This window comes from Garra rufa, chromosome 7, assembly GCF_049309525.1.
Source record: "Garra rufa chromosome 7, GarRuf1.0, whole genome shotgun sequence".
Classification (NCBI taxonomy): Eukaryota; Metazoa; Chordata; class Actinopteri; order Cypriniformes; family Cyprinidae; genus Garra; species Garra rufa.
Window position 1 is genome coordinate 44,234,023 of NC_133367.1, and position 12,580 is coordinate 44,246,602.

General features: G+C 35.2%; 1 protein-coding gene across 1 annotated transcript in view; it reads left to right on the forward strand.

The window, feature by feature from the left end:
- Positions 1 to 886: 886 nt before the first annotated feature.
- Positions 887 to 12,580, forward strand: part of map1sa (microtubule-associated protein 1Sa) — a 35,917-nt gene continuing 24,223 nt past the window's right edge. Inside the window, exons 1-2 of the mRNA XM_073844240.1 lie at positions 887 to 1,043; positions 6,095 to 6,196. Coding sequence (XP_073700341.1) covers positions 887 to 1,043; positions 6,095 to 6,196 — 259 coding nt within the window. The remainder of the gene's footprint in view (positions 1,044 to 6,094; positions 6,197 to 12,580) is intronic.

Below are 12,580 nucleotides of genomic sequence, written 5' to 3' on the forward strand. Positions count from 1 at the left end.
TTTAAGAAAATAAATAATTATTGATGTTAAATATGTGTTTATCTTGCTATATTTGTTCTCTCACAGTATGTTTTTCCGCAAAAGATCCAGAGAGAATCGGTTCGACCGAATCATTAAAGTGAACCGAATCATCATACGCTTATGACTGGTTTTGTGGTCCAGGGTGACATATCAGCTTCTTTTTATTTTTTTAATTTGTTCCAAAACGTTTATGCATATAAAATGTAAGAAGTTATGTTTATAAACAGCTAAATTCTAATTTAACTAGCATTTTCCTAATAAAATAGAAGTTATTCTGAAAATAGAAAAAAGCACATCAAATATGGTCCGCAAATACACACATTTTCTACCAAACACTTAGGATTCTCTTAATATGAGTTTCTAAATCTTTCTAAAATACCAGTTTGCAATCTCTTTATCAACTGATTGGACACAAACGACGTCAACCTGCATTCCCCACCCCTTGTGTATAAATTGTGGGTGTTTCCCTGAACGCATCGCCTGTCTTACCGTTGGGTTGTCCAATTCATTTGAGCGAGTCGGTTCGTTCGAACGATTCATTTCAGTGAACCGGTTCAGTGATATTTTTTATTATTTTAGTTTTGCACCTACATTAATGTTTGGCTGTTACCACGACGTTTTCGAATAAGTTATTAGAAATTGAGATAACCTATTAATTTGTGTTCAGTTAACACCATTACGTAAAAAAAAGAAAGAAAGAATCATTGGTGTCAATAGTTTATGTATGTTGCTCCATTGCTCCACAGAATGTTCCTCCGCAAAATATCCAGAGAGAATCGGTTCGACCGAATCATTAAGGTGAACCGAGTCATTCGAACGACTCGCTCGCGAATCGGACATCACGAATTTGTGTAAACTTTGCAACATGGCGGCAGACCACATCGGCGAGTTGGCAAGCATGGAAAACTCCAACCGAAGCGCTCGACCCGGTTTCTGCAGCGAGAAATACTCTTTGTTGGTCATTGTTGGACAGCCCGGTCCGGCTGGGTTTGTGGATTTACTGGTGTCAGAGATTGAAAGAGGTAAAGTTTCGTCTTACTATGGATGGTGATTGAATGAGAGCCAAGCGCGCTTCCCTCGCCCATCACTCTCATGAAGAGAAAAAACGCTGAAAACAATGTAACTAATGTATCGGAAAATGACAGAAGTCTGTTTTTTGGTACCTCATGTTGCTAGAGTTTATTTATTATTATTGTTGTTATTAGTAGTAGTACTGTTGCAGTTGTTGTTGTTTTTGTTATTAGTGCAAATATGTTGAAATATAAATAAAAAATAACCATTTAAAGTTTCTACTTCTAGTTTAGACTTATTTTAACTTTAAGGACTATTGCTAGTAACCTAACATAAAAGCCCAAGTGATGTATCTGATTATAGCATATGATACTTTGCAGAATTACCATCTTAAAAGCTGTTGCATGGCATCAATGTAACCAAATATCAACTCCAGAGGCTGCCTTTTGTTCATGTGACCTTGACCTCCTTTCATTTAGTCAGCTGAGTAGGAACTAAAATGAGATGAATGCCCACAGAGGGCTCATGCACAGATATTTACTGCTGAACTGGGGCTCTCGGCTTTCAAGCATGGCATAAAACCTGTATAGCATCTTAAATCAATATGAGGAAGCATGACTCCAGTCAATGCATCTACTGTGCATATCATCTCTGAGGTGTAAATAAACAAATAATGCTTTTGGTTTTTCAGTATTTCAGGCTTCTTTTGTCAGATTCTTGACTCCTGGATCCCAAAGCTCATAAAAAGACCCAGCCTGCTCTGCAGAGCATAAATAATGCAGCTCATTTACTTCAGCATGGCTAAGACAACGTGACTTCCCTGTTCAGATGACCTGCTTGAAATCTCTCCCAGCCTGCAATCCTCCAATCTGAACGCACCCTCTTGTGAAAGAAAGATAAGCGCGTTCGTATAGCAGCAGATACGCGTCACTGCCTTGTTTTCTCTGTTGAAAGTCGCTGTAAAGCGAAGCAGATCTTTTGCATGGTTATATATAGCCTCAGTCTTGTGTTTGCAGACTCTCCTTCCTCATTGTGCTTGTTGGTTCAAAGTTCATCTTTAATATGTGCGAGGTACATCTGCCTTGTTGAAACACAACTGATTATACCGGCTTTTCGAAGGGGTTTGTCCAATTTTTAGTCAGACTGAGACCAGAGAAGATTGTGTGTGCGCAGCTGGGATTGCTGTAGCTATTTGTCTTTTATCATCTGCGTTCCTTTGATTTTCAGTCTCTTTATCTGGAACTATACACAAGGGCCGTGTGACTGATACGCACACATCCTCTTTGTGACTGTTGCCAGCGTTTCCTTCTCTTCCTGGTCAGACGCCGCAGCTTCCACCTCGCTAATCTGACAGGAATGAGATTTCTACTGTTTTCAATGGCGTCAGCAACTTTAAATAGGAAGGAGCTCTTTTGTTGATTTCAACCGCAGTCGTGCCACTCGTTTTGCATCTGCAACGGTGTGTTTTTTGCCATTTTGGCCCATCTCTTGATCTGGAAAGCATCTTTTGTGTGCAAACGTCTGGCAGACGTCTGTAAGATGTCAGTTTTACATGCATTTTAATTCATAAACATCTTAAAGACATCTAATAGATGTCTATTTGACTTCTGATAGGAAACGTCCAACAGACGTATTGGAGATGAGCAAACTATACATCTTGCAGATGTCTTGCAGATGTCAAATAGACGTCTTCGAGATGTACGTGTGCTATCAGGGTTAGAAACAAACTACTTTGTAATTTTAAGTTGTTGAGATGCGGTCATGTTTACTATTGTTATACACTGCCCAGATAGCACACATACATCTGCAAGATATCTGTTAAAGATTTCTTGATCTGGAAAGCATCTGCTGGCAGACGTCTATAAGATGTCAGTTTTACATACTTTCTAATTAGGGGTGGGCGATATGGCCTCAAAATAAAATCCCAGATTTTTTCACAAAAAATCCGATTTACAATTTAAATCGACCCCCCCCCCTACTACATTTAGTATGTAAAGAAACCCCAGCTTTTCCACAATATAAATGGTCACCATATATTTTGTAATATACATTGCAACTGCATCAGTGATTGCTTTCCACCAGGCCCCATTCTTATCATAGCAGACACAGTAAATGTTTGTAAGACAAATAAATATGAGATGGGAGGAAAATATTTATTTTCATGCTTTTCTCTTGCACTTATATCGTATACAAAAATATACAATTTTGAACACAGAAATATTAAATGATTTAAATAACTGAACAGATCTGCCAGCAGGTGGTGGTAAGACACTGATTTAATTACTGAATCATATTCATTTGATTCGTTTAAACGGATGGTTCATTCAAGAATAAAGCAAGTGACTCTTTATGAATGGGGAATTGAATCATTTCACTAGATTGGTTTAAAAACGCACATTCATTCATAAACGAAACACCGCTGTGTTTGAGTGGAGATGCGCAGCGGCTCAGCTGTGACTTGTTTCAGACTACTTTTGACGATGAAATGGAGCAAAATCAGGCAATAGTGTTATAGTCAGACAATGTAAGTCACTTAATAATAACTTCTTGTGTATTTAACTGTTGTAATAAAGCAATATCTTGTTTACAAACTCCCTTAAAAATTATTAAAAGCTGTCACTCATCTTAGTTCGCAATCTCACAAAGCTCTATTATAATAAACGAAGCTACTGCCCATTCAGTCTCTTATTTACACTCTCTCTACACTTGAGATACATTAGTCAACGTGCAAAACACACAGAAACCTTTGAAGCTCCCCTCAGCGCAAATACAAATATGCTGGTTGGGTCAGTCGCACGTAGTAGTTTTTTTTTTTTTTGCCCTTGAACTGCTGGTCGCGCCAGTCGCACCATTGAGAAATTAGGTCGCACTCTAGAGCCCTGATCTGCAAATAATTCGCCATTGTCTTCAATCATCTCTCTACTCTGTTTATGTGGTAAGTGAAAATGTATGTACTGTAATGTAACAGGCTAACTTGCTAGCAAGCAGCTAATCATGTCACCTTAGTGACTCGCGTTACCAGAACGCATTATTTGTTTTCCGTTCTGAATACACACACACGCATATATATATATATATATATATTAGTATTTTTATAAAAAAAATCGTGATACCCCGATTTAATAAAATTAAACCGTCTTAAAATGTAAATTTGAATTTATCGAAAAAATCGAAAGATTCACCCAGCCCTAATTCTAATTCATAAACATCTTAAAGACATCTAAAAGACATCTATTTGACATCTGATAGGAAACGTTCAATAGACGTATTGCAGATGAGTAAACTACGTCTTGCAGATGTAAATGTAGACATCAAATAGACATATCTAAGATGTACGTGTGCTATCAGGGATGTCTATTGGATGTTTCCTATCAGATGTCAAACAGACGTCTATTTGATGTCTTTAAGATGTTTATAGTTAGAATGTATGTAAAACTGACATCTTACAGACGTCTGCCAGACGTTTGTACACAGCAGATGGTTTCCAGATCAAGAGATCTTTAACAGACATCTTGCAGACAAACATGTTATCGATTATTTGTCATGTTGGTTTAACTATTTTGGGTTGTCTGAGCAGTACAGCCGAATGATTTTTCTATTTTAAAACCTTGACCTAAAGGTTTGTTAATAAAAAAATAACAACAAATATAGGCAACATTTTACAAATACACATAATATACAAATAAAGCCAACAGTGCTTTAATTTTTCAGCTACAGTAGGTGTATTTATCACACTATATACATAAATTATACATTGACTCTTAATAAAGCAACTGTATTAAAGTTTTTTTAGTTAAGAGGTTGACACTATTACGTTTGAACAGATATATTTTTAATAAATATATAAAATGCAACAGTTGAACTAGAAACACTGAACACAAAACCAATAATAAGCTGAATAAATAAGGTTTCCATTGAAGTATGGTTTGTCAGGATAGGACAATATTTGGCCAAAATACAACTATTTGACTGTCTATAATTTGAGGGTCCAAAAAAATCAAAATGTTGAGAAAATCACCTTGTAAAGTTGTCCAAATGAAGTTCTCAGCAATGCATATTACTAATCAAATATTAAGTTTTTATATATTTATGGTAGGAAAACAAAATATCTTCATGGAACATGATTTTTGGCAATATCCTAATGAGTTTTGGCATAAAAGAAAAATAATATGTTTGACCCATACAATGTAATTTTGGCTATTGCTACAAATATACCAGTCCTACTTAAAACTGGTTTTATGGTCCAGGGTCACATTTTATAAAACCACAGCATTTAACTAAATATTTTAATGGTGAAAAAAAATCTGTGAATTATTTACGTGAATCTTCTGCACAAGCTGATTCACTAAAATACATTTAACTTCTACAGTGAATGCAACATATGAGAGAGACATTTCATGAGACGGTGATTATTTGAGCTCACTTGGTTCAGGTCTGTTTTGCCATGCTACGTCGCTAGTCAGAGGCTTGTTGCTCAACTACACTGTTGGAAAATATGCAAGCTGCTGTCAAAATGTATTGGGACCATCCACTACTGCTGAGAATTTGGTTTAAAATCACAGTTTGGGCAGTACGTAAGGGGAAAAAAACCATGCTGTTATCGCAGTAGTATGGTTCTTTTTAAGTGAGTCAATGGTAGGAAGAGGTCATCTTATTTTGGCACAGGAAAAAAAAAAAAGCTTTTTTCAGTTTGCTTTTGAACTGTGTGTAACTTCTGCTCTCTCTCTCTTTGGGTTATTTCTGTTCGAAGAACACAAACTCCATCCAAGTTTGACTTTGACCTCTTGTTTGGTTATAAAATGTGTATCTAAAGAAGAACGCTGCTTGGCCTCATGTTTTCACTAAAAGTCTGAAAGCTGTGGTTCACCCACTCGTTTCTTTAACCGCAGACACAAAAAATCTCACCAGAAGGTTTATAAATACAGTTTGTGTCAGTGTCTCTTGACTCTGTGAAAGTGCTCAATGTCACTGTCTTCAGTGGACAGTGAATGTGGTCCATGAATAATTGAGCTTTTGCTTGTTTTGACTGCAGTCTGACTGGGCCGGTTTCCTTTTTGTGTAGGTATTCGCTCCTGGAACGTCAACTTGACCGCCTGCAATATAGATGAACAGCTGAAACTGTTTATTTCAAGACACTCCGCTTTCTTCTCTGAGGACCTCAAAGGTAAGAATCACACAATCTGTGAACTATTTGCCCTTGTCTTTTTTTTTTTTTTTTTTTTTTTTTTTGCATTTTCTTTTTGGAGGAAGATCTGTGTAATTGGGTGGGATTTATTTAAACATTTAGCTGAGAGTATTATATGGAGCCCCTAAAGGGACATATTGATGTAGAATATCAGAGAAAATTATATTCCAACGATTTTGCATTTTCTCTGAAAAGTTTTGCCCTTCTTTAAGTAACATTGTGTTCCCTAGCAAAATTTTGCTTTCTTTGTGAGTGAACAGAAAGTTTTTTTGGGGAACGCAAAGGTTTTGCAAGCAAAAGTTTCCAGGGAACGAAAAAGTGAATGTAAAGTTTTGTGAGGGCAAATGTGAACATTTTTGGGAGAGAGCGTGCAAACATTTTACAAGTGAATGCAAAGATTCTGAATAAAACTTGCAAACGTTTTGCAAGTGAGCCTAAATTTTATAGGAGGAGAAGTTTTTACAAGTTAAGAAGTTTTTGCAAGTGAACATGTTTCTTGGGTGTGACACATTTTTACCCGTAAAGTTTCTTGGGGGAGAATGCAAACATTTTTGCAAGTGAACATAACATATTTTTCTGTGTAATGCTAAGGTTTTTGCAAGTGAACGTAAAGTTTCTTTTTGGAAGAAGGCAAATATTTTTGCAAGTACAAAAAGTTTTTGCAAGTACAAAATATTTTGGATGAACTCTTAACATTTTTGCAACTGAACATAAAATTTTTTCGGTGTAATGCAAATGTTTTTGCCAAGTGAACCTTAAGTTTCTTGGGGAAATCTTTGCAAGTGAACGTAATTGGGAAATGCAAAAGGAATGTTTTTTTTAAGTAACCTTTAAGATTTTTATTAGGGAGAACAAAAACATTTTGCAAATACCCGTAAAGTTTCTTGAGGGAGAACAAAAACATTTTTGCAAGTGAACGTAAACAATTTTTTCCAGTGGAATACAAAATTTGTGCAAGTGAATGCAAGTGAAAGTAAAGATTCTTGCGGAAATATAATAAGCTTTGCAAGTGAACGCAAAGTTTGTTGGGGGATGGAATTACAATGTTTTTTGGGTGTAACAGTTTTTACGTAACTGTAAAGTTTCTTGGAGATAAAGTAAATTTTTTTTGTAAGTGAATGTAAAGGGTTTTTTTTGGACGTAAAGTGAACGTAAAGTTTCTTGGGGGAGAACTCAAATGTTTTTGCAAGTGAACAAAGTTTCTTGGGGGAATACAAAAGGAAGGTTCCTTTGGTTATAACACACACTTTTTCAGGTAACCGTAAAATTTCTTGGGGGATAATACAAAATTTTTGCAGGTGAATGTAAGGTTTCTTAATGGGAGAAAGCAAACATTTTGCAAGTCAATGTAAAGTTTCTTTGTGGGATAAAGCAAACATTTTTGAACAAATTTTCTTGGGGGAATACAAAACCAGTTTTTCAAGGGAAAAGGCAAACATTTTTGCAAGTGAATGTTTGAAATGAAAGTTTTTTTGAGAAATGTACAAGTAAGGTTTCTTGAGTGAAACACAACTTTTCAAGTAACCATAAAGTTTCTTGGGGGAGAACACAAACGTTTTTGCAAGTGAACGTAAAGGTTTTTTTTTTGGTGGAACGCAAAGTTTTTGCAAGTGAATTCAACCTTTTTGCAAGTGAACATAATGTTTCTTGGGTGTGAAGTTTTTACAAATACCCGTAAAGTTTCTTGAGGGAGAACAAAAACATTTTTGCAAGTGAACATAAACATTTTTTTCAGTGGAATACAAACTTTGTGCAAGTGAAAGTAAAGATTCTTGCGGGAATGTAATAAGCTTTGCAAGTGAACGCAAAGTTTGTTGGGTAATGGAATTACAATGTTTTTTGGGTGTAACAGTTTTTACGTAACTGTAAAGTTTCTTGGAGATAAAGTAAATTTTTTTGTAAGTGAATGTAAAGGGTTTTTTTTGGACGTAAAGTGAACGTAAAGTTTCTTGGGGGAGAACTCAAATGTTTTTGCAAGTGAACAAAGTTTCTTGGGGGAATACAAAAGGAAGGTTCCTTTGGTTATAACACACACTTTTTCAGGTAACCGTAAAATTTCTTGGGGGATAATACAAAATTTTTGCAGGTGAATGTAAAGTTTCTTAATGGGAGAAAGCAAACATTTTTGAACAAATTTTCTTGGGGGAATGCAAAACCAGTTTTTCAAGGGAAAAGGCAAACATTTTTGCAAGTGAATGTTTGAAATGAAAGTTTTTTGGAGAAATGTAAAAGTAAGGTTTCTTGAGTGAAACACAGCTTTTCAAGTAACCATAAAGTTTCTTGGGGGAGAACACAAACGTTTTTGCAAGTGAACGTAAAGGTTTTTTTTTTGGTGGAACGCAAAGTTTTTGCAAGTGAATTCAACCTTTTTGCAAGTGAACATAATGTTTCTTGGGTGTGAAGTTTTTACAAATACCCGTAAAGTTTCTTGAGGGAGAACAAAAACATTTTTGCAAGTGAACGTAAACATTTTTTCCAGTGGAATACAAAATTTGTGCAAGTGAAAGTAAAGATTCTTGCGGGAATGTAATAAGCTTTGCAAGTGAACGCAAAGTTTGTTGGGGGATGGAAATACAATGTTTTTTTCGGTGTAACAGTTTTTACATAACCGTAAAGTTTCTTGGAGATAAAGTACATTTTTTTGTAAGTGAATGTAAAGGTTTTTTTTGGACGTAAAGTGAACGTAAAGTTTCTTGGGGGAATACAAAAGGAAGGTTACTTTGGTTGTAACACACACTTTTTCAGGTAACCGTAAAATTTCTTGGGGGAGAATACAAAATTTTTGCAGTTGAATGTAAAGTTACTTAATGGGAGAAAGCAAACATTTTGCAAGTCAATGTAAAGTTTCTTAGTGGGAAAAGGCAAACATTTTTGCAAAAGAACGTGAAGTTTCTTTGTGGGATAAAGCAAACATTTTTGAACAGATTTTCTTGGGGGAATGCAAAACCAGTTTTTCAAGGGAAAAGGCAAACATTTTTGCAAGTGAATGTTTGAAATGAAAGTTTTTTGGAGAAATGTAAAAGTAAGGTTTCTTGAGTGAAACACAGCTTTTCAAGTAACCATAAAGTTTCTTGGGGGAGAACACAAACGTTTTTGCAAGTGAATGTAAAGTTTTACTTTTAAAAAAACTTCCACCCAAAAAACTTCAAGTTCACTTGCAAAAACATTTGCCTTCTTCCCCAAGAAATGTGATGTTCACTTGCAAAACTTTTGCGTTCCCCAAGAAACTTTGTTCACTTTCAAAAACATTTGTGTTCTCCCCCCAGAAACTTTACGGTTACCTGACAAAATGTGTGTTCCACCCAATAAACCTTACTTTTACTTTCCCACAAGAAACTTTACATTCACTTGTAAAAGTGTTTGCTTTCTTCCACAAAGAAACTTTACGTTCGCTTGCAAAATACAAAAGTAAGGTTTCTTGGGTGTAACAGTTTTTTTTTTTTTTCAAATAACTGTAAAGTTTCTTTGGGGAGAATGCAAAAGTTTTTGCAAGCGAATGAAAGTTTCTTTGTGGAAGAAAGCAAACTTTTTGCAAGTGAATGTGAAGTATTTTGTGGGAAAGCAAAAGTAAGGTTTATTGGGTGGAACACAGTTATTCAAGTAACCGTAAAGTTTCTTGGGGGAGAACACAAATGTTTTTGAAAGTTAGCGTAAAGATTTTTTTGGGGGTGGAACGCAAACATTTTTGCAAGTGAACATGAAGTTTCTTGGGGGAATGCAAAACCAGTTTTTTAAGTATCCTTAAAAGTTCTTAAGGGAAAATACAAACATTTTTGCAAGTCAATGTAAAGTTTCTTAGTGGGAAAAGGCAAACATTTTTGCAGAAGAACGTAAAGTTTCTTTGTGGGATAAAGCAAACATTTTTGAACACATTTTCTTGGGGGAATGCAAAACCAGTTTTTCAAGGGAAAAGGCAAACATTTTTGCAAGTGAATGTTTGAAATGAAAGTTTTTTGGAGAAATGTAAAAGTAAGGTTTCTTGAGTGAAACACAGCTTTTCAAGTAACCATAAAGTTTCTTGGGGGAGAACACAAACGTTTTTGCAAGTGAATGTAAAGTTTTACTTTTAAAAAAACTTCCACCCAAAAAACTTCAAGTTCACTTACAAAAACATTTGCCTTCTTCTCCAAGAAACGTGATGTTCACTTGCAAAACTTTTGCGTTCCCCAAGAAACTTTGTTCACTTTCAAAAACATTTGAGTTTTCTCCCCAGAAACTTTACAGTTACCTGACAAAATGTGTGTTCCACCCAATAAACCTTACTTTTACTTTCCCACAAGAAACTTTACATTCACTTGTAAAAGTGTTTGCTTTCTTCCACAAAGAAACTTTCCGTTCGCTCGCAAAATACAAAAGTAAGGTTTCTTGGGTGTAACAGTTTTTTTTTTCCAAATAACCGTAAAGTTTCTTTGGGGAGAATGCAAAAGTTTTTGCAAGCGAATGAAAGTTTCTTTGTGGAAGAAAGCAAACTTTTTGCAAGTGAATGTGAAGTATTTTGTGGGAAAGCAAAAGTAAGGTTTATTGGGTGGAACACAGTTATTCAAGTAACCGTAAAGTTTCTTGGGGGGAGAACACAAATGCTTTTGAAAGTTAGCGTAAAGATTTTTTGGGGGGTGGAACGCAAACATTTTTGCAAGTGAACGTAAAGTTTCTTTGTGGGAAAAGGCAAACATTTTTGTAAGTGAACATGAAGTTTCTTGGGGGAATGCAAAACCAGTTTTTTAAGTATCCTTAAAAGTTCTTAAGGGAAAATACAAACATTTTTGCAAGTCAATGTAAAGTTTCTTTGTGGGATAAAGCAAACATTTTTGAACAGATTTTCTTGGGGGAATGCAAAACCAGTTTTTCAAGGGAAAAGGCAAACATTTTTGCAAGTGAATGTTTGAAATGAAAGTTTTTTTGAGAAATGTAAAAGTAAGGTTTCTTGAGTGAAACACAGCTTTTCAAGTAACCATAAAGTTTCTTGGGGGAGAACACAAACGTTTTTGCAAGTGAATGTAAAGTTTTACTTTTACAAAAACTTCCACCCAAAAAACTTCAAGTTCACTTGCAAAAACATTTGCCGCCTTCCCCAAGAAACATGATGTTCACTTGCAAAACTTTTGCGTTCCCCAAGAAACTTTGTTCACTTTCAAAAACATTTGAGTTTTCCCCCCAGAAACTTTACGGTTACCTGACAAAATGTGTGTTCCGCCCAATAAACCTTACTTTTACTTTCCCACAAGAAACTTTACATTCACTTGTAAAAGTGTTTGCTTTCTTCCACAAAGAAACTTTCTGTTCGCTCGCAAAATGCAAAAGTAAGGTTTCTTGGGTGTAAAGTTTCCGTAAAGTACCGTAAAGTTTCTTTGGGTAGAATGCAAAAGTTTTTGCAAGCGAATGTGAAGTATTTTGTGGGAAAGCAAAAGTAAGGTTTATTGGGTGGAACACAGTTATTCAAGTAACCGTAAAGTTTCTTGGGGGAGAACACAAATGTTTTTGAAAGTTAGCGTAAAGATTTTTTTGGGGGGTGGAACGCAAACATTTTTGCAAGTGAACGTAAAGTTTCTTGGGGGAAATGCAAAAGTAAGGTTTCTTGGGTTTAACACAGTTTTTTAAGTAACTGTAAAGTTTCTTGGGGGAGAACACAAACGTTTTTGCAAGTGAATGTAAAGTTTTACTTCAAGTTCACTTGCAAAAACATTTGCCTTCTTCCCCAAGAAACTTAACTACGGTTACTTGAACAACTGTGTGTTCCACCCAATAAACCTTACTTTTACTTTCCCACAAGAAACTTTACATTCAATTGCAAAAGTGTTTGCTTTCTTCCACAAAGAAACTTTACGTTCGCTTGCAAAATACAAAAGTAAAGTTTCTTGGGAAATAAGGCAAACGTTTTTGCAAGTGAACATACATTTTTCCAAGTGAACAAAGTTTTTAGGGGTAATGCAAATGTAAGGTTTATCAAGTAACCGTAAAGTTGCTTAGGGGAAAACGCAAACGTTTTTGAAATTTCTTTTTTTTTTTTTTTTGTGGAACAACACTTTTGCAAGTGAACATCAAGTTTCTTGGGGAAGAAGGCAAACATTTTTGCAAGTGGATGTAAAGATTCTTTGGGGGAACGCAAAGTTTTTGCAAGTGAAGTTTGGGTGGAAGTTGTTTTTTTTTTTTTTTTTTTTTTTTTTTTTTTTTTTTTTTTTTTTTTTAGGAAAATGCAGTTTTAAAAGTGAATGCATCTTTTTTTTTTCTCAAAGTTTTTAGAGTGAATGCAAAATTGTTGCAAGACAATGATGTATAAAAATAATTATATAAATATAATGTAAATTTTCCTTACGCACTTTTTTTCTATCATCATGTCCTCTTAGGGTCTCTAGTATTTTACAC